This window comes from Cervus canadensis, chromosome 9 (assembly GCF_019320065.1).
Source record: "Cervus canadensis isolate Bull #8, Minnesota chromosome 9, ASM1932006v1, whole genome shotgun sequence".
Taxonomy (NCBI): Eukaryota; Metazoa; Chordata; class Mammalia; order Artiodactyla; family Cervidae; genus Cervus; species Cervus canadensis.
In genome coordinates, this window is record NC_057394.1 from 61,603,483 (window position 1) to 61,626,775 (window position 23,293).

General features: G+C 40.1%; 1 protein-coding gene, 1 long non-coding RNA gene and 1 other non-coding gene across 3 annotated transcripts in view; 2 read left to right on the forward strand and 1 right to left on the reverse strand.

Annotated features, from left to right (window-relative positions):
• Positions 1–23,293, forward strand: part of LOC122447511 — an 89,027-nt gene that overhangs the window by 49,963 nt on the left and 15,771 nt on the right. The window lies entirely within an intron of this gene.
• The window catches only part of EPSTI1 (epithelial stromal interaction 1), a 96,707-nt gene that overhangs the window by 43,562 nt on the left and 29,852 nt on the right, over positions 1–23,293 (reverse strand). The window contains exon 6 of the mRNA XM_043478158.1: positions 14,012–14,085. Within this exon, the coding sequence (XP_043334093.1) occupies positions 14,012–14,085 (74 nt within the window). The remainder of the gene's footprint in view (positions 1–14,011; positions 14,086–23,293) is intronic.
• Positions 15,727–15,798, forward strand: TRNAC-GCA. Its single transcript has one exon. It is a non-coding gene; the product is annotated as a tRNA-Cys (tRNA).

Here is a 23,293-nt window from a genome sequence, read left to right on the forward strand (position 1 = left end):
TCCTCCTTCTGGAGGTCTGGAATAGGGACAAGCCCTAGCACAAACCTGGAAGTCATTTGTGTATTGAAAGTGGGAGAACCACTGTTTTTGGTGTCTGAATATCTGCATGGAGGGGGCCTCTTCTCATACCTGTTCTCCCATGTCTTACATCAAAAAATAGGGCTCAAATAATTATTTTATCTTGAGGTTTGTTGATTGCAGCAATGAGCCAACCCTACTAATACAACTAATCCAAAATCACTGCAGAAGGTGATTGCAGCCATGAAATTAAAAGACGCTTACTCCTTGGAAGGAAAGTTATGACCAACCTAGATAGCATATTAAAAAGCAGAGACATTACTTTGCCAACAGAGGTCCGTCTAGTCAAGGCTATGGTTTTTCCAGTGGTCATGTATGGATGTGAGAGTTGGACTGTGAAGAAAGCTGAGTGCCAAAGAATTGATGCTTTTGAACTGTGGTGTTAGAGAAGACTCTTGAGAGTCCCTTGGACTGCAAGGAGATCCAACTAGTCCACCTAAAGATCAGTCCTGGGTGTTCATTGGAAGGACTGATGCTGAAGCTGAAACTTCAATACTTTGGCCACCTCATGTGAAGAGTTGACCCATTGGAAAAGACCTTGATGCTGGGAGGGATTGGGGGCAGGAGGAGAAGGGGACGACAGAGGATGAGATGGCTGAATGACATCACCGACTCGATGGACATGAGTTTGAGTAAACTCTGGGAGTTGGTGATGGACAGGGAGGCCTTGGCGTGCTGCAATTCATGGGGTCGCAAAGAGTCAGACATGACTGAGTGACTGAACTGAACTGAACTGAACTAATACAACATAATATACACCATAATATACAACTGAGAATCACTTCTCAGTTTAGGTTATCAGTTTCACCAGGACATGAGGAGAGGCCAAGAAGGGCTGAGGAACAGTAGAAAAAATAGAATTCTCAAGGGTTAAGCTCATCATCTTAGTTATTTCAGAACCTTAGGGGAGGAGAAGGTGAGAAAGGGGAGGAAACCACCAGTCCTTAAGGCTGTCTCAGTGTCAGGTCTAGCAGCTGCCTAGGCCCATAGTGTAAAAATGAATAGGCATTTATCTCAGTACCACTAAGATTTGTCTGGTTTGAGGACAAGTGGGGGTTTGGAAGGAGAAACTGGAGGGCGAGCAAGTCAGGGAAGGAGAGGGATATGGCTGGTTATATTGCAATATGATGGAATATTAATGTTAATGGCGATTCATCAATCAAAAAGTTCTTGACCTTTTTGAAAGGATAAGATATATGGGAAAGATCACAGAGAGTGAAATGTGTATGTGTTGGCTCATTTAAATAGGTCAGAAAGACAAAGATAATTCCTATAAGGCTTTTTTAAAAAAAATTGTTAGAAAAGACAACCAGCATCTCTAACGTTCAAGGAAGAATCAGTTTATATTAAAAAAAACTTATAATAGTTACCAAAGGGGAAGGGGGTGGGGGTGGGGGGATAACTTGGGAATACGGGATCAACAGATGCACAGTACCATACATTAAAAAGATAAACAACAAGGATTTTTTTTTAAAACAGTCAGTTTAAAAACGTTCACTGAGATCTGTCAGAGCTCATGAGTCAGGCACCTGCCACCCGTTACACCACAGGCTACAAGGCGTGCCACGCACCTTCCTCTGCCTGGTTGCCCACATCCAACGCTGGACCATGACAGATAAGGAGGTGCTAATAACAACTTTAAAGGACCCATTTTAACCCTCAAGAGTCATAATTAGGAAGGCACGCCCCCTGAAAAAGTAGCAGTGATAAGTCTCTCTTTTGCCTTGCGGAGTGGATGGAGTAGTTTTTCCTTCTCTCACCACCTAAGAGTTGACACACAAACTCCAATCCCTGCAGAGCGCAGACAGTGAGGTAAATGAGTGAGGCGCGCCTAGACAGAGGGCGGCCAAGGGCACACCTCTCAGTAATATTCACAGTACACACACCAGGAACGTGCTAACCTAATACAGTGCTTGGCACGTACCCGGTGCGTGAGTGTGTTAGTCGCTCGGTCTTGTCCAAGGCTTTGTGACCCCATGGACTGTAGCTCACAAAACTCCCCTGTTCATGCAGTTCTCCAGGCAAGAATACTGGAGTGGGCGGCCATTCCCTTCTCCCAGGGATGCTCCCAACCCAGGGATGGAACCCAGGTCTCCTGTTCTGCAGACAAATTCTTTACCATCTGAGCCACCAGGGAAGCCCATACATACCAGGTACAGTACAAACTGTTGAATATATGAAAGCACATTTCCTGTGAGATACTATCAATGCATTTATATTTTTACCAGTGAAACAAAAATTTTATTTGTGTTTCTCAAATATTTTTTTGTTTATATTTGTTCTCTTTGGACTATGTGTTTCAATCCCTTTGCCAGTTTTTCTAGAGTTGCCTTTTTCTTATTAATTTGTAAGAGTTCTTTGTGAAACTAAGCCTTTATTATTTTTGAAGCAAATAGTTTCTCCTAGACCATCACTTACTTGTAATGTAGTTCACTATGTCACCTAGCATAAGTTTTTCCTGTAGGCAAATCTGTATTTTTTTTTCTTATGGATTCTAAGTTGTACATACAGCATAGAAAGGCATTTCACCACAGAATTTTAAAAGCATTCTTCACTACACTCTGTTGAGTTAATACAGCGTGTCAGATTATCTGTCCTTTTGACAATGATTTGAAAAAATACTTGTATCAACAGTTAAAGTACCCTGATGCTGGGAAACACTGAGGGCAGAAGAAGGGCATGACAGAGGATGAGATGGTTAGATGGCATCATCGACTCAACGGACATGAATTTGAGCAAACTTCAGGAAATAATGAAGTCCAGGGAAGCCTGGGGTGCTGCAGTCCATGGGGTCACAAAGAGTCAGACATGACTGAGAGAATGGTAGACTCTCTTCCATTCACTGTTAACTGCAATGCCAATAACACTTTGTTATTATTACCATACCTATGTTGTATATGATTCATGTCACCAGCTTCTCCCTTTCCCTTCAAGTTTTCAAGTCTATTTTTTAATATTTTTTTCTTTAAAATTGGTTTATCATATTTCATAAAAGGTCCTGTTTCATTTATATTTGAATAAGAGTAGAATTAGCTTTACAATGTTGATTTTTTCCTCCTATAGTAAATAGATATTCTATGTTTATTTTTATCTTATATTATGTATTTTTTTAATATATAAAAGTCCATTAGACTTACATTCACCTGTTTTACAATATAAATAGATATTGTAAATGAAATTTTTCTTTTAATTATATTTTATAATGGACTTTTGATGGTGTGTCTGATGGTGTGAAGAAGGAAGTATTTACATATTGATTTTAGATTCATTCATGATAGCCAAACTTTGATTAATTCTAACAATTTTTTAGTTAAGTCCCTTGAGGATTCTTTAGTTAAGTCCCTTGAGAGGTTTTAGATAAACAATCAGAGTCACTTATCTCTTCCTTTCCAATATTTAAGTTCTCTCTTTGTTAGAAACAAGTTCTAATTTCCTATCTAAAAATCAGTATCAGTTGTAAATAGCAAATACTCTTGTCATCCTGTTCCTGATTTTATTGAAAAAGTTGCCTTCTTTTACTGTTTTCAGACCAGTTGGACCTAGTGTCTTTTTTAAGATGAGATCAAACTACATTTTCTCTTCCACTTAGAGTTTTTATTCTATTCAGGTTTCAAGTCTAATGGCATACTTTTTCCTAGGAAATTTGAGTTTAAAAAAATTAACAGAAGTAGGACATAGTATTTCTCTTCTAGAATTTTGGCTATACGTCCCTTATCCTTGGAGTTATTCCTTACTCCTTACTCAGACAAGTCAAAAGTTTATCCATTTTATCAGAGTTTTACAAAAAACTTAGGTTTTGGTTTATCAATGATAAATTTTTCTATTCAACTTTATCTCTTTTCTCCCTTTAATTATTCCTCCTTTCTGTTTTTTTTTTTTGCATTTATTTTATGTGCTTAAGTTATTTTATTTCCATTTTTCTAAAAGCTTTTAAACCTCTACATTTTAGAAATAATTTTGTAGTCACATTCCATAGATTTTTAATGTGGAATACTTTAAACATTATATTCTCTTATCCTAAAGTAATTTGTAATTTCAGTTTTGGTTTCAAAATTTTTTATCCTAATAGTCTCCTATATCCTCCCAGGAAACCTGAATCTTTATTTTTTAATTGAATAATAATTAACATACAATATTCATTTCAGGTATAGTGACTTGATATTTTTATGCATTATGAAATGGTTACCACAATAAATTCAGTATGGTGACAGATGGTAACCTAACATTTAAAAAGGTAATTAGAAAAAAAATTTAAGTGGATAGACTTTAAAATTTCTTATTGCCTAATTTCTAATTTTATTAATTTTTTCCCCTTAGGAATGGTGACTTTATAGACTTTGGGAGTATTTGGGGAATTTACTGAGAGTCTTTGAGTCATTTTGTTGTTTAGTCACTTCAGTCGTGTCCGACTCTTTGTGACTCCATGGACTGTAGCCCGCCAGGCTCCTCTCTCCATGGGGTTTTTTCCAGGCAAGAATACTGGAGTGGGTTGATATTTCCTACTCCAGGGCTTTGAGTCATGGCCAATGGTAATTAAGTCATATTTGTAAAGGATAGATATTTTCATAAACTAGGCACAGTATGTCTATATAATCATGCCAAGTCATTGTTATTCATATCCTCTATGCCTTCTGAAATTTTTTTGGCTCACATGATGACCTATTAATTTCTATGGAGAATTAGTTAAATAAAAAGAAAATTTGACAAATCCATAATCTACATACAGACTTCAGCAGTTTCTGTTTCATACATTACACATCTCTATTGGTATTTATAGCTCATATTATCTTTTGGATTACATATTTTATCTGCATAAAATATCCTTTATCCTACTGAATGCTTTCATCTTGAATTCAGTTGTGTCTCATATTAATATTGCTACATTTGCCTTTTTTTATCAGCATTTATGGATATATGTTCTATGCCTTTATTTTTAGTTGTATAGATATCTCTAATAGTAACATAAAGCTAGATTTTGGGGGGTTTTTGCAATCCAAAACATTTTAATAAGGAAATTTAGCCTATATAACCTTTTACTATGATTACTGTCTTGTTGCTTACAAAACTTCCACACCCTTTTCTGCCTTCTGTTGTAATTATCAATTTTTCATTTGATTTTTTCTTATGTTTTTGTTATATATCCTAGTTGTACATGTAATACAATTAAATATATGATAAAAACATAATTACCTATTTTTTCTATTAATATCTGGAATTCACTAGCATTCACTCATACAAAAAATACTTATTTTACTTCCTATCCTTCTCTCTTCCATCCATATGCCTCTTCTAGCACTGAAGCCCTTCATGATTTTAATTTGATCATGTTGATTCTTAATAATGGAAAAGAAAAAAGTTAATCATGTATTTGACTATAAATGTCATTGTCTTCTTTATTCACAATTGTTCTGATATCGCTTCCTCTTTCTTGGATCCCTTACTTGTTTGACCAGAGTTCATTTTGTGGTGACATTTTTTTTTTTTTTCCTTTTTTTTTTTTGTGACCCCATGGACTGTAGCCTGCCAGCCTCCTCTGTCCGTGGGATTTCCCAGGCGAGAATACTGGAGTGGGTTGCCATTTCCTTCTCCATGTGGTGACATTTTTAAGTAAATATCTTAGAATTCACACAGAAGTGATAAATAGACAGAGTGCCTGATGAACTATGGACAGAGGTTCGTGACATTATATAGGAGACAGAATTCAAGACCATCCCCAGAAAAGAAATGCAAAAAGGCAAAATGGTTGTCCGAGGAGGCCTTACAAATAGCTGTGAAAAGAAGAAAAGCAAAGGAGAAAAGGAAAGATATTCCCATTTGAATGCAGCGTTCCAAAGAATAGCAAGGAGAGATAAGAAAGTCTTCCTCAGCGATCAAAGCAAAGAAATAGAGGAAAACAACAGAATGGGAAAGACTAGAGATCTCTTCAAGAAAGTTAGAGATACCAAAGTAACATTTCATGCGAAGATGGGTTAGATAAAGGACAGAAATGGTATGGACCTAACAGAAGCAGAAGATATTAAGATGAGGTGGCAACAATACACAGAAGAACTGTACAAAAAAGATCTTCACGACCCAGATAATCACGATGGTGTGATCTCTCACCTAGAGCCAGACATCCTGGAGTGTGAAGTCAGGTGGGCCTTAGAAAGCATCACTACGAACAAAGCTAGTGGAGGTGATGGAATTCCAGTTGAGCTATTTCAAATCCTGAAAGATGATGCTGTGAAAGTGCTGCACTCAATATGCCAGCAAATTTGGAAAACTCAGCAGTGGCCACAGGACTGGAAAAGGTCAGTTTTCATTCCAATCCCAAAGAAAGGCAATGCTCAAACTACCACACAATTGCACTCATCTCACACGCTAGTAAAGTAATGCTCAAAATTCTCCAAGCCAGGCTTCAACAATACGTGAACCTTGAACTTCCAGATGTTCAAGCTGGTTTTAGAAAAGGCAGAGGAACCAGAGATCAAATTGTCAACATCTGCTGGATCATCGAAAAAGCAAGAGAGTTCCAGAACAACATCTATTTCTGCTTTATTGACTATGCCAAAGTCTTTGACTGTGTTGATCACAATAAACTGTGGAAAATTCTGAAAGAGATGGGAATACCAGACCACCTGACCTGCCTCTTGAGAAACCTGTATGGAACAACCTGTATGGAAAATACTATTTGTATTTTCCAAATAGGAAAAGGAGTACATCAAGGCTGTATCTTATCACCCTGCTTATTTAACTTATATGCAGAGTACATCATGAGAAATGCTGGGCTGGAAGAAGCACAAGCTGGAATCAAGATTGCCAGGAGGAATATCAATAACCTCAGATATGCAGATGACACCACCCTTATGGCAGAAAGTGAAGAGGAACTAAAAAGCCTCTTGATGAAAGTGAAAGAGGAGAGTGAAAAAGTTGGCTTAAAGCTCAACATTCAGAAAACTAAGATCATGGCACCTGGTCTCATCACTTCATGGCAAATAGATGGGGAAACAGTGGAAACAGTGTCAGACTTTAATTTTTGGGGCTCCAAAATCACTGCAGATGGTGATTGCAGCCATGAAATTAAAAGACGCTTACTCCTTGGAAGGAAAGTTATGACCAACCTAGATAGCATATTAAAAAGCAGAGACATTACTTTGCCAACAAAGTCCATCTGGTCAAGGCTATGGTTTTTCCAGTGGTCATGTATGGATGTGAGAGTTGGACTGTGAAGAAAGCTGAGTGCCAAAGAATTGATGCTTTTGAACTGTAGTGTTGGAGAAGACTCTTGAGAGTCCCTTGGTCTGCAAGGAGATCCAACCAGTCCATCCTAAAGGAGAGCAGTCCTGGGTGTTCATTGGAAAGACTGATGTTGAAGCTGAAACTCCAATACTTTGGCCACCTCATGCGAAGAGTTGACTCATTGGAAAAGACCCTGATGCTGGGAGGGATTGGGGGCAGGAGGAGAAGGGGACGACAGAGGATGAGATGGCTGGATGGCATCACCGACTCGATGGACATGAGTTTGGGTAAACTCCAGGAGTTGGTGATGGACAGGGAGGCCTGGCGTGCTGCGATTCATGGGGTCTCAAAGAGTTGGACACGACTGAGTGACTGAACTGAACCGATGCAGGTAGCTTGTCTTCAGGATAGGGTTGGGGGTGGTGCATATCCCCTCAGGCATAGTATGTTTACCAGGAGCTCTTTCCAGGCCCTGGGGCCTTCTTAGTGCATCTCTTGTCTAGAAGTTGTTAGACTCTACCCTTGCAGGTAAAGGCCAGAGTTAGCTGGTCTCTCTCTTCTTCCTCTGCTGTCCTTGTTTCCCGTTCCTTTATACTCCACCTTCTCCCTCCAAGTACAGTGTCTGATTTCTTACATGGTTTATACTGATTAATCTTCTTTTGATTTAGCAAATATTAGCCCCACCCCATTGCTATATATGAGGAAACCGAGGCTCAAAGAGGTTAAACAGGAATTTCCTGTTAGTACAGTAGTTAAGACTTGGTGCTTCCACTGCAGGGGGACGGGATTCAATCTCTAGTTGGGGAACCAAGATCCCACATGCCTTGCAGCCAAAAAAATAAATAAATAAAGCAGAGAGATTAAAAATATTAGGAGAGAAGTTAAATTTTGAGACCAGGCAGGCAGTCTGGTCCCGGATATACCCTCCCAAGAGGGGAACAGTGATGGTATGATGTTCCAGTGATGAGATACTTAAGTGAAACTATTTTGTAAGTGGCCAGTCAACTTTTTTTTTTTTTTTTTACCAATTGTTAATCACATCCTAAGAAAGACAGAAACTGTTCCTGACATCCAGGAGCTGGCCTGGCACTCATAGCTAAGCCTTGGTCTTCTCCTATTGAAAGTAATTTCATACAACATCGGTCTCAGAGGAGGTCACTTTATGGCTTATGAAAAAATAAGACTGCTCCATGACATGACTAAACAAAGAAAAATGTATGAACCTTGTCTAAACTACAAAAATGACTATTAAACTAAACCCCCAATGATTTGGAAAATGATAGAGACTGCTGCTTATTAATCAATTACAGTATTAGTCTCACTCTGATCTTCCCTCCTTTTAAATAACATATCTGATACCTACTTTGCTATACCCCTGGAATTAACACAACATTGTTAATCAACTGTACTCCAATATAAAATAAAAAGTTTTTTAAAAGATACTCGATACCTAATCAACTCTTGCTTGCTGATAGCAGCCAACCCAGAAGAAAGCCTTGTCTTCTCAAACCCTCTCCCACATCACCCGGCACAGGCCCAAATCCTATCAGTCTTTTCGTATCTATAAGTTCACCTCATTAGCATAAGACAGAAAGTTATGAATAGGATGACTTTTGGTTCACCTTACTCAGATTATAAAATGTGAGGCTGGATGTAAGCCTACCATATGGATAAGGGATCACTGTGGCCCTTAAGTGTCTTTTAGAAGCTCCCATGAAGGGCATTAGAAGTTTTGTGAGCATATTAGAAGACAAACTTGGAACCTAAGTATGCATATTCAGCAGACCTGCCTGGATCCCTGGCTCTTAGAAACTAAAACAGATGAAGATGTGCCTCCTAGGAACTAATCACAATATCATTCAAATGGAAGTAAAAGAGATGCATGGCTCCAATGGCGGAAATGAAGAGAACTCCCAACATTACCATCGGCAGGTAGAGTGCATGGTGATGCTTAGCAGTGTAGGACAAAGAAGATCCTATTTGGGAATGAGCTTGGTTCCAAACGCTTTTCCAACTAAGGTTTTAAGAACTGAGCCCTGGGCTTGCCTGTGGTCCAGTGGTTAAGAATCCACCTGCCAGTGCAGGGGACATGGTTCAGTCCCCAGCCTGGGAAGACGCCACATGCTGTGGAGCAGCTAAGCCCGTGTGCCACAGCTGCTGGGCCTGTGCTCCAGAGCCCGGGGCACGCAGCTCCTGAAGCCTGCAGGCCCTAGGCCCTGTGCCCCACAACGAGAGAGGCCACCACAAGGAGGAACCTGCAGCTGGAGCCCCCGCTTGTGCAACTGCAGAAAGTCAGCACACAGCAGCGAGGACCCAGTGCAGCCAAAAATAAAAAATAAATAAACAAACAAAAAGGAACCGAGCCCCTTCTCCCCTAGGAATATTAAATATTGAGTCCACCCAGGAGAGTTCACAAAAGCCCATGTACCCTACAGTAAGCTTAACTGTGGAATTAATCTCATGTGAGACCTGGAGGAGGATGTCATTCACGTGTGAGGAAAATCAGAGAAAGCAGACATAATTCCTTGGTTTTTCTTTTGCCTCCTACGGGCAAAATTTAGATCTTCCTTGGAAGAATCAGAAGTCAATTTTGCCCAAGTCTTTATCTCTGAACTGACCTATAGTCTTCTCCACAGCACCCCCACCCAATGCCATGGAGCTACAGTACTTATCACCCACCCCTAGCCAGATGTTCCTGACCACACCTCTAAAATACTCATTTTCCCTAGCCCCCCAAATTTCAGGACCAAGATCAGACTGCATCATTCACTGCATCTGTGACTTTGGGGGCAGACTCAAATTTCACAGTGGAGAGTCAGTTCTAGGATTCTTGAGCATGAAAGTGAAGGGTAGAATTTAAATTACACAATCCCTCCACCTGTAAAATAAAGATGATATATCTCTAATAGGATTGATCTAAAAATTAAATGAAAAATGTATATAATATGCCTAACATGGCTGAAATACCATAAGTTCTCAATAGTATAGCAGCTTATTACTTTGAAACAGCATTTTAAAAGAACCAAGCACTTTCTATATTTTTAAAACTATACAAATGTATAATCTATTATATTAAATGAGTATTAGATAGGAATTAAAATTATAAATGCTTAAAACACACACAATTCTCATTTCTCCAGCAAATCCTTACAAGAGCACTGTTTTTCCTAACACCTGCACCCAAAATGCATCTGATTGCCCCATTCACACCTTACCCTAGCCCCCATAATCCATTATGTAGTCTCCAAATTCAAACCTGTCTTGACATCCATCCAAAAGCCACGTGGTTAGAAAGATGACTGTGACTCAGAATAAATTACCATTTAAATTAAAAATGTTGAAATTTGAAAAATGTAAATCACAACATCCTTTCTATGATTATAACAACACACACACAGGTTTATTAACTGCTACTTCAAATCCTTAAATCTACCAGTACTATTGACTCATAAAAAAAATCCTGAAAAATCACATTTCACCCTTTATAAACAGTAAAGAATGACAGAGTAAAATAATGATGAAAACTATGCCAAGTTTAGAAGCCTATTTCTACCCTTCACTTTCATGCTCAAGAATCCTAGAACTAACTCTCCACCGTGAAATTTGAGTCTGTCCCCAGCCAAAATAGCAGACTTAATGCACCATTAATCGGGTCTGTTCTCAGCCGCCAATTGAAATAGTCACAGTCATTCGATTGTTAAGGAAAAGACAGTACTGCAGAAGTACATTCCAGAGGTCCTTTCATAAAAGCCATCCCGTGTGCTCCATCTGCATGTGCAATCTGCTTGTGTATTTTCAGCCAGCTTGCATGGGCAGATTAATGTGTACAATTAGAAAGCAACCTCACAGGCATTCAATAAACTGCCTTCATTATTACACTCAGGAGAGTCCCTTTGGATGTCAATAAAAGCCTAGTTTTCTGCCTGTTAGCTAAATAATTGACAACACTAAAAATAATCAGAAGCAAATGAACAAGCCTGGAACAAGGTGGTAAGAAAGAGCACATTAAGATTCCCATGGTGGTGCCCCAGGATACTATTAGGAGCTTTTTCTCCAGCAACTTGGAGTTACAGTCTGCTCAAGTCCATGGTTGCCCTTCTCTACAGAAAACAAAACAAAGAACACCACTCCCAGCCTGATATTTGAATTACACATATTATGGCATTGAAAATATTTCTTATTTGTGTTTCTGTTTTGTGATCCTTCATTTGAACACCTTCAGAAGAATCTAACTTTGGAATGAGAGGATGGAATAACATCCTGGTTGGTCTAGTGAAAACTTTGTGCTGTTAAAATTCTAACAGCTCAGGGGAGACTTCCCTGGTGGTCCAGTGGCTAAGACTCCATGCTCCCAATGCAGGGGGCCCAGGTTTGATCTCTGGTCAGGGAACGAAGATCCCACATGCTGCAACTAAAGATCCTGTGTGCCACCAAGGAGGTCAAAAATCCCCTGTGCTGCAATGAAGACCTGGTGCAGCTAAATAAATATTAAAAAAAAAAAAAATTCTAACAGCTCTCCTATTCAGTTTCTCCACCATAAATTGATCCTAAGAAAGTATGATAAAGGCTTGTTATACAGAGGATCCATCTTTTCCAAGAAGTTTTCTTTTATATTTCTAGCTATATAATGGTCATTTATTTCATTAGCTACTAGTCTTTTAATTTTGAAAGCACTTCAAAACAAAATATACTTAAAACACACACACATATACTTCTTCTTGTGTTTCTGAATAGGCTTTAAAAATCAATTTGAGATACTTCTCATTTTCAGCCAACTTCTCTTTTTCCTGGTTAACTGGGACTTTTACGATAAGCAGAAGAAAGCAAGAGTGAAATGTGCATGAAATTGAATTCAGCTCCACTGATAGTGTGTGAGGTGGCTGAGGGTAGAATTCTTTTTTCTTTACAGAAAAAGGATGATCTCTAATATTTAGTAAAACACAAACTCAAGAAGCTGGAGGACTAGGAAAAATAAAAAAGGTTTGATGACACAATCTCCCACATCCTCTAAAACTCTAAGAATCTCTTATCCTTCACCTTATCGGGTTAAAACTTCACAGAGGATGGGCTTGTTTTCCTAGTCTTGTACCTAAGACTCCTCACAGTGAGAAGGTCTTCCCTGTCCAGTGTAAAAGGAGGATGCCACAGGATAAATACATTTTATTATGTATTACAATATATTACAATACTAAAATACTATCTTATTGTCTCCAGGCAACATGCCCCCATGGAATCCCTGTGTCTCCATCAACTCCTCTGATTGGCCAAGAAATCAACTCTCATCCATTATCTACCAAAGAAGGCAGAGGCAACAATACATTAACCCAAATCTATTGCCTGCCTCCCTCAATCTCTAGGAGAGTCAACTTCTCCTGGTGTTTAGCTTAACACCAGCTTCCTTACTGCATGCCTGCCTTAAAACAAAAGTGGGGAAAGATAATGCCATTCATTAGCACTTCCACCCAACCCCATTCCATCTTCCACTTTTTACCTGGCCTGGGTAGCAGAGGCAAAGTACCCCATTTGGGAAGGGGCAAAGTGAAATATTGAGAAACATATTTTGCATTCCAACCTGAGTCTTAAAGCAAGGAGTTGTTGCTTACAACAGAGGCAGAAAAATTTCAGTGGTATGAGAAAACCAGAAAGGGCTGTACTTAGAAGAGGAATATACTTTAGGGTGTCACATATGCTCACACCAACATGCCAATAAGCTTAAATTCTGCAGATGAGGTATAATGATGGAAATAGATAAGGGGAAGCAGTCAGAATAGTCCATCTGAAAGTGGAAGGCCAATGTCTAGCTCTGGTGCAACCAAAAATCTATACAGTCCCTACAAAATGTGTTTTCTGATCCCATTCAACAAGAACCTCTCTCTGTACGAAGTTACTTATCAAATCCCCATAAAATGAAATCACTTGTATCCCGTTTATATATTTTATTTAATCCTTACAAATGTCTGATGGGATATTACCGATCCTATTAGGAAAAAAAAAAAAAACTACTGAGGTTTCAAGAAGTTTAGTAGTTTGTCCAAGGTCACAGCTGGAGAATGGAGCTAGGATTTTGAACCCAGATCTGCTTGGTTTTAATTCTACAATATTTGGTATTAATCTAGGGACAGAAATGCAGTTCTTCGATTTTGTCTATTCTTTTAGGTGGTGGTACTTAGAGCTGGGACACAAACTTATGGTAGAGCACATTTGGTTGCCCTATACACGTGGGCTGCTGTGATTCCCAAGTCACACTGGAAAAAGTACCTTGATGTATGACCATCAATTGGAGCTTTGCTGATAGCTATGAAATTATTTCTCAAATCTCGTTTACAAAAATATAAGTCCTCAGTCCATTAGCTAAATCCCTAGTTAGATTCTGCTTGGGTACTTCTTTTCAAACAGCATCTTGCTTATATTGATGTTTCAGAAGTTTTCGTAATCAAAACTAACCTGGATTACCAAAAAGTCAAGCCCTCCAAGTTATTTAGAATATGAAATTTCTCAAATTTAGTAGTATTCTTTCTAATCTGTTGACTACTAGCCACGACTTTGGTGAGTATAGATGTCTCCAAACTTGGAACCTCACTTTTAGAGTTCAATCACATAATTAATAGCCAAGAATTCATTACCAGATATTTTAAATAGTTACCATCACCTGGACTTTAAAAGCACAATGAACAATATTTCTGTAAAAGGTACAAAGTTCTGAAAACAAACTTACTATTGCTGATGCTCTCTGAAAGTTTCTCTCCTGAGGTTTTCTTGAAGTCTTTTTTTCTCCTCTAATTTGTTGCTCTGAAATTGCAAGTAACAAAATATATCTTTTAAGGAAGCTTTACGTGAAAATGTTGACTTAAAACTCAACATTCAGAAAACTAACATCATGGCATCTGGTCCCATCACTTCATGGCAAATAGATGGAGAAACAATGGAAACGGTGAGAGACTATGTTTTGGGCTCCAAAATCACTGAAGATGGTGACTGCAGCAATGAAATTAAAAGACGCTTGCTCCTTGGAAGGAAAGTTATGACAAACCTAGACAGCATATTAAAAAGCAGAGACATTACTATGCCAACAAAGGCCCAGCTAGTCAAAGCTATGGTTGTTCCAGTAGTCATGTATGGATGTGAGAGTTGGACTATAAAGAAAGCTGAGCACCAAAGAATTGATGCTTTTGAACTGTGGTGTTGGAGAAGACTCTTGAGAGTCCTGTGGACTGCAAGGAGATCAAACCAGTCCATCCTAAAGGAAATTGGTCCTGAATATTCATTGGAAGGACTGATGCTGAAGCGGAAACTCCAATACTTTCACTACCTGATGTGAAGAACTGACTCATTTGAAAATACCTGATGCTGGGAAAGATTGAAGGCAGGATGAGAAAGGGACAACAGAGGATGAGATGGTTGGATGGCATCACCGACTCAATGGAGATGAGTTTGAGTAAACTCCTGGAGTTGGCAATGGACAGGGAGGCCTGATGTGCTGCAGTCCATGGGGTCGCAAAGAGTCGGACATGACTGAATGACTGAACAGAACTGAACTGAGCAGAATCATGATGTTAAAATTAACCAAGGTCCAAAATCTTTAGGTTCAAGTGGCCTCCATAATCCATTATGGTGCTTAGCAGGGCTTTGAAGATGATACGCCTCTCTCAACTCTTGGGCCCTACACTGAAAGCCAGAAGCCCTGAGTTCTTTCCATGGTCCCCCTCTCCCAGCTTGATGGGCATAATTGCAAAAATCAGTATTTCATATTTTTAATCTTAGTTCAGATGATAGCAATATTTCTATCTTAAGCAATGTCTTCAAAATGTTCTAGGGAAAACATAAAATTTCCATATCAATCATGTTAAATGAAAATGATGATAAATGGTTTAATAGTCAATATATATATATGGTTAAATATACTACATACATATATATATATTTGTATATATATGTACATGTTTATATATTTGTATATATACTACATACATATTTATCCTACATATATGTGTGTGTGTGTGCGTATATACATGTATCACTCTATATCCTGATAAAGCATTCAGGAAACAATTTTCAATAATCCAGTTCAATTCCCTTCTGACTTAGAATCAGACACTGAAAGCTGTTGGGAGACAGAACAGCCAATGTCCAAAATAAGCCATCGCTTAAATACTCTTCTCCTTTTTTTTTTTTTTTTGATTAATTGTTTGGAGAGTCTAAAGAATTTCACATTTGATATTACTGTGATATTGCATTTCTTCCCTTGTGGCTCAGCTGGTAAAGAATCTACCTGCAATGCAGGAGACCTGGGTTCAATCCCTGGGTTGGGAAGATCCCATGGAGAAGGGAATGGCTACCTACTCCAGTATTCTGGCCTGGAGAATTCCATGGTTTATATAGTCCATGGGTTTGCAAAGAGTCTGACACAACTGAGCAACTTTCACTGATGCTTCCCTGGTGGCTCAGACGGTAAAGCGCCTGCCTGCAATGCAGGAGACCCAGGTTCGATCCCTGGATAGGGAAGATCTCCTGGAGACGGAAATGGCACCCCACTCCAGTATCCTTGCCTGGAGAATCCCATGGACGGAGGAGCCTGGTGGGCTACAGTCCACAGGGTCGCTACTGTCACCATGGCTCTGACATATTTTAATCCAACTTAATAACCCAGAAACACTTGCTTTTTTTGTTTTTTTTTTTACTATGATACAACTGTCATTTTTAAAATTTACTTCTGAAAAACAAGTAGACTTCCTAAACAGCAAATTTAATGGGGAGTTGAGACAAATTCCACAATACAGAAGAGATTTGAAGTTTTAATGTCAAGCATCTTTTATTTGCTTTAATAAAAAAAAAACTGGACTTGTCCACTGGGAAGACCTGTGAAAGGGGAATATGGAAATCATCGCTTCCAGACTCTAACATAAATTTAGTTCCATTTTCCAAAGAGGGAAAAAATTGTTCATTTCCGTGGAAGTCTTCATTCACATAGAACTATTTACTTATCCCATCTTGAAAGGTAAAATGAATGATTTCAGTTTCAGGAAAAAAAAAATAAGGAAAACTTACTACAATCTGAAAGCATAAATTATAATACAAGGCAAGGGGGTTATTAATGAAAACAGTTCGAGGAAGCAAACTGAATAAACATGATCTCAATCTAGAAAAAAAATCCTGACTCATGAGACCAAAAGTGGTCAATTTTGATGAGCTCCCCACATCTCCGGGGGAAGGAAAGGGGGCCAAGAGTTAAAAGACAGCAAGCAAGCAGCAGGTATTGATCAACCCAGAATTAGGAATGCTACTGAGAGAACAGTGAGAAAGGCACACAGGCATCTAGAGACCAAGGCTGGGTTCCTTCAGCAAGGTCAGAAATTGGAACATGGACTCTCATCTCTTCACTAACAGATTGTCACTGTACTTAGCTCACAAAAATAGTTACCCAGTAGCTATATCCTATCCAACAAAGGCCTGTTTATCCCTGAAGAGTTGATGGAGAAGCATTTTTCAGAATTCTAGAGTATTTGAGTGTTCAACACCTACCACCGTGGTGGTGGTTTCCGTTGTTTCGTGTTGTTCAGTCACCAAGTCGGGTCCGACTCTCTGTGACCCCTGGACTGTAGCCCGCCAGGCTCCTCTGTCTATGGGATTCTCCAGGCAAGAATACTGGAGTGGGTTGCCATTTCCTTCTCCAGGAGATCATCCCAACCCAGGGACCGAACCCATGTCTCCTGCTTGGCAGGCAGATTCTGTACCACTGAGCCACCTGGGAAGCCTAATTATTTTAGCACACTAATCCAAATACTTAGATTTAGTCAGACTGTTTCTTTCTTTCCATTTAGCAGTGAGTTAAGGAGTCACCCAACCATACTTACCATGCATATACAAAAGCAGAATGTAAAATACCTAAGAACATGAGGTCCAGAAGAAAACACTATGCAGTCAGTTCTAGGTTCACCATCACTGAGTGACCTTAAGCAAATCATTTACTATCACTGAATCCCATGCACTCAGTAAACATTCATCACATGCCTGTTATATGCTCCATACTGTGTTCTATTAGATGCTGGGACTACAGGTATAAACAGAGCAGAGCCTACCCTGGAAAATTCGAGAAGCTAGCTGGGACCATAGACAAGAAAGCCATGATGGCAAAGTGTAAAATATATTAGGGAATAGAGGTTTGCAGATCTGTAGTATGAACATAAAGAAAAAAGCACAGAAGTGGCCTGTTGGAGAAACGCTGTCAACAGGTCCCATAAACATTCATTTGGTGCCTTCCATGTGCCAGGCCCCATCTTGGGTTGGGGTAGAGTCAGGGTTAGCCAAAATTTGAATAACTTTTGGAACGTGGTTTCTAACCTTGGGTTCATGAATTAAGTGTCTGTTAGGAGTATGCTCAGTTTTAAGGTGAATGGGTTCATAGCTTGCTTGCTTCAGATTTCCCTAGGGGCGGATGACCAAATAAAAGGATAAGAACCATGGGTCTAGTGAGAGATAGACATTCTAGATGGAGACCAATATTAAGCAAGAACTTCGCAGGAGGAAAAGGGGGTGATGGGAGCAGGATACTGCATTCCACTGTGTGAGTCTCTCACGGCCCAGGGCCTAGCAGAGAGGTCCACAGGGCTAAAATAGAGCAGCATTCAGCTCCCCAAGCTTTGCAGCCCGGCACAGGGGCCTTCAGCACAGCAGGGGTATCTTTCTCTGTTTCTCACAAAGGTACCATCTCTCACCTTTGTGACGATCTGAGCACCCACAGAACTGACTGCCTGGATGACACATCTGTTTCTAATTTGCACAAAGGCCATGATGGGCTAGTTATGGCCCTGAATACGAAAAGGGCATTTTTATAACATGTATTTTCAATACCTAAAGGCAGAAGAGAATATATCAGTTCAGGAAACCCCAAGACGCTTAGGTATAAATTCAAAGGGGTTTGTATGAGATGGGTGGAAGATAAGATTGAGAGAGCAGGAAGGGGCATTATAAAGAAATGTAAATGCCAAGTAAAGGAGTTTGGACTTCATTAAAGGCAATGATGAGCCACTGTGTTATTTTAAGCAGGATAGTAAGCAGTTAATCCTGAAAGCAGCATGAAAGATAAGCTGCAGAAAGGATCACAAATATAAAAACCAACGGTGTGGTTCTCACAAGCCACATCATAAAATTATGAGTCCCAAATTAAGACAACACAGACATTAAAGAAAGGACAAACTCTGAGAAAATGTAGGGGACAGAAATAAGAGGAAAGAGGAAACAGTGGGAGGCGGGCTATATTAATGTGTGTGTGTGTGTGTGTGTGTGTGCGCGCGCGTGCTCAGTCATGTCAGATTCTTTGCAACCTCATGGACTGTAGCCTGCCTGGCTGCTCCGTCCATGGAAATTTTCAGGCAAGAATACTGGAGTGGGTTGCCATTTTCTTCTCCAGGGGATCTTCCCCACCCAGGGATCGAACTCACATCTCTCGCACCTCCTGCACTGGCAGGCAGATTCTTTACCACTGTGCCACCTGGGGAATCCATATTAATATAGGATGAGTCAAAAAAAGGGGGGAGAATACAGGTGACTGTGATTTAAGAACATCAGAATGAATATGAGGTCGCTTTTGAACCTGTTAGGGGTATGCTCGTTTGTATCTGAGATATACTGTGGCACCTCTAGAAAGGAATAGCAAGCATACAGTAAAATACAGTAAAACACATGTTCTGCGATTCAGGAATACGCTCTGGAGATGTGGCTTTCACACATCATCTGCACAAGCAAAATCCAGACATGGAAGGTGGGGGCTTTCACCTAGGAATATGGCAGCACAGGCAATGAGAAGATGAATGGAAGGGACCTGATAGAACATCAGTAATAGAAAAACAAGCAGAGAACAGGGTCCAGAGGAAATCCAGAAGGGGAGAATTTGAAGGACAGAGTGCTCAATAGATACAATATTACAAACAGTTAAAATAAATTAGGAGCTGAAGAGTCTCCACTGGATTTTTCAACTAAGCTCCACTGGTGATCTTAGCTAGATTCATATCAATGATTTATTAGAGACAGAAGTCAAATTTGGCCCACCAAGGAGCAAGTAAAGATGAGGACTCAAAGAAGGTGAGTTCCTAAAAGCCAGCTGAGCTCACCAAATCACCTGGGGAGCATCACTTAAAACAGATTTTGGAAGGGAGCAGTTCAGATGATTGATAGGAGTTGGTCTACAGACTAGCATGTGGGAATCCAGTGGGGAAGAGAAGACTTTCAAGAAGCTGAGCTGTGATGCTTGGGAGGAAGGAGTGGAAAGCAAGCCAGCATAGAGACAATTTGTTTTTAAGGTGAGAGATTTGAGTATGATTATACCCCAAGAGAGAAAAACGAACAAGAAAGCTACAGAAGAAATGGAGCCTTAACCAATGGAGCAACAAGGTTCCTGACGAGGATGGAGGAAAGATGGGATGGGATGGGAAGCACAGGTGGGAGAATCCATCACGGCAACACGGAAAAGCAGTTTCTTATTCCTCCCAAGATGAGGTGGGTGTAGCAGCAGCAAAGAAAGAGTAAGGAAACAGAAAAATATAGACTTTCAGCCTCGTGGTCTTTATCTCCGAGACGGTGGGAAATGAGGTCATGTGTTGAAAATGAAAAATGAGGATAAGGGAGAAAGATGTTGATAATTAGAGATGAGCCTAGACTGCAAAGGAAAATACTGTGCCCTGGGGATGATTAAAGACCCAGCTGAGAGGGAAGCCCAACAAGTTCCGTGAGAAGAGGAGCCAAGTGTATTTTTTCCTCCAGCAGCCCAGTTCATGTGAGCTTAGTGAAAATGAAATAATTAAGCTGATCCAATTCGTGTGTAAAATAAAAATCCTGTCTGCCGTCCACACGAGAGGTTGATATAGTAATAGAGGCAGGGACTTACCAGATGGTCCAGGGGTTAAGACGCTGCCTTGCAATTCAGGCGACTGTGGGTTCAATCCCTGGCTGGAGAGCTAAGATCCTACCTGCCTCGGAGCGACTAAGCCCAGGCGCCGCAACTCCTGAGCCCCCACACCACAACCAGAGTCCGTGCACGGCAACGGGAGACCCCGCGTGCCGCAGCTAAGGCCCGGCTCAGCCAAACAAATAAATGTTTTAGAAAATAATAAGAGTCAAATGAGATGGGGTGCTCGTTTACAAATATAGTTAATTAGGTCAGGGCACCTTGTTCAGTGCTTACTTAGCACTGTCCATGGTATTCAATACAAAGGGATTTGCATGTATTGCATCCTTTAATCCTACCCCCATTTTACAGATAGTGGCTTCCCCGATGGCTCAGCGGGTAAAGAATCTGCCTGCAATGCAGGAGACACTGGAGATGCGAGTTGGATGCCTGGGTCAGGAAGATCCTCTGGAGGAGGAAGTGGCAACCCACTCCAGTATTCTTGCCTGGAAAATCCCATGGACAGAGGAGCCTGCTGGCCTACAGTCCATGGGTCGCAAAGGGTCGGTCGGACACAACTGAGTGACTAACACAGACACACACACTTTATTACAGATAAGGAAAGTGAAGCATAAATAAATGAACAGCTTGCACTTTTAGTCCTGTACCTGCATTTCAGAGATATTATTAAATCCCAACATTATGTGTTAATTAATGGGGCCAATTAACGGGACCCTACTGCATTTCAACAATCAGAGGCTTAATGCCCACGCTGGGTCATGCATAAAGAAATGCATGATGTAGGAACCATATTTCTGGGAAAAACTTGAAAGTTTTGTTTTGTTCCTTGGAAGTTTTCAGAAATGGAAACTTTTCCCAATTTTTAAAAGCAGTATTGGGATAATTACCTTGATGTTGAGTTTTTACCCTAGAATTGTTCTAAAGTCATTAGCCCCGCTACTATTTGTTTCCTAGGAATAAGCAACAGGTGTGACTCCTTAAAAACATGTATGTGGATGCACCTCTGCACCTAATATGCAGACCTTGTTTTCTACGCTAATAGAAAATGAAGTAGGTATGAAGTAGTTCCTACCTCACTTTTAGCATTAAAACTAACTAATGATGCTTTTTGGTGTCTATAAAAAATACCATTACCTCTAGGGCTCCACATAACTTCATCAGCTTTATGACTTTATAGTTTATTGGAAAGAGCAAAGAAAGGTTTCTTTTGCCACTCAGATTTCTAGCTGGTTTCTTGCTCTCTCTGACGTCCTGATGCTCTAAGAAGTTGGGAGAATCAAATGAAAATATTCATAAACTATATAGCACTATATATTATTTCAAACATGTGTTGACCAAAAGCAGAATAAGATAAATCCAAGAGGTAAAGAAGGTCTTTGACGTGGACTTGGAGATTTTTATTTTTTAAGTTTGTGAGCATTATGAAAGTCTGAAAAAAAATCAAATTATTACTTAATTCATCAATGTGATTATGAGGGGAAAGTGTGGTGGAGGTTTATTTCCATGGCACTGCATTTGGGTGAAAGGCTTGCTATGATGATTCCTGAAAACTTGTCTACCATGCTGAGATCCAGTGACAAAGCAAGTACTTGCATGTGTTATGCTGTTGTTTTATTTTTTTCAAGAACTTTATTTTACTGATGCACTAGTATTTTAGAGATATTTTCTCTTCCATATATATTTCCAAGAAGAGAAATTAATACACTATATAACCACATGGATTGTATTAGCTTTCTGTTGGTGCTATACCAACCATAAACTTAGTGGCTTAAAACAATATAAATTTGTTAATAATCTTACAGTTCTGGAGCTCAGAAGTCCAAAATGGGTCTCATGGGGCTCAGATAATATACTGAGGTTGAGGGAAATTAGCAGATTCCAGAACCAGCTGTCATGTCCACAAGGCTTTCAGGTAGCTAGCAATATGAGTGCCCTCCAAAGACTACAGCTGAGTTTTTACTTCTTTCTACCCCTACGATAAGAACTGTTTTTCCAGAAATCACATCTATTTGTATGTTCTGCTATCCTAAGTGCCAGTCATCTGTTTGGTCAGTGTAGAGTTAGGGGTACCATAGTTATGGTTTTGTAGCTCCTACCTAGAGGTTTAATCTTTTATCCAGTGGCCTTGTTCTATCTTCAAGCCAACAATGGCAGGCTAAATCTTTCTCCTGCTCCATATCTTTATGCCCTCAATTTTCTGTGTCCTTCTCCCCAATTTAAGGAACCTCATGATTACACTGGACACACCTGAATAATGCAGGCTGTTCTCCCTATTTGAATGTAAGCTGATTAGTAACCTAATTCCAGCTGCAAACTGAATTCTCTTTGCCACATAACATCACATCTTCCTAGGTGCTAGGGATTCGAATGTGGAAGAGCAGGGGAGGGGGCATTATTCTGCCTGGAATCCACTTTTAAATCAGATATGTAACATGCCAGATAATTCACCGAATGTTTGCCCCCCACCAGCCCTCTGAGGCTTGGTTTTAAAATGGGAGAGAGGGAGGGAGGTCTTATTTCCTTTAGGGCGAAGCAGTGGTATGCTGATAAATGTAACACCTAGCTCTAGCAAGGAGGGGAAGGGTGTTTGATTTGTAGCATTTACCGATTCCAGTGGTGAAAATACCCCCTTGTGGTCAGTTTCAATCTACCAACATGAAGTCAACTAACTCATAAAAATATAACAATCCACTGTCATGAGCTGGTACAAGGAAGTCCCAGTACACCACTGGGAGAGCACACATCATCAACATCCCCTAGTTTAGGGAATCCAAGTTTACCTGAAGCACCCCGGTGCCCTCTCCTAAGTTCCCCTGAGCCCACAGGATTAACTCCTCCCGGACGCCAACGACATGACCAGATGCTAAAGGACTGGCTGCCTTTCATACCTTTGTGCTTATTAAGGATACAGGGAATGCAGTTTACTCTCCCCTCACTCACACACAGGTGGTGACCAATCAGAAAGAGACCCGGTGTTCCTGGGTGACCCTCTGCGTGCATGTGTGCCAAGTCGCTTCAGCCATGTCTGACTCTTTGCAACCCCATGGACTGTAGCCCACCAGGCTCCTCTGTCCATGGGACTTCCCAGGCAAGAAC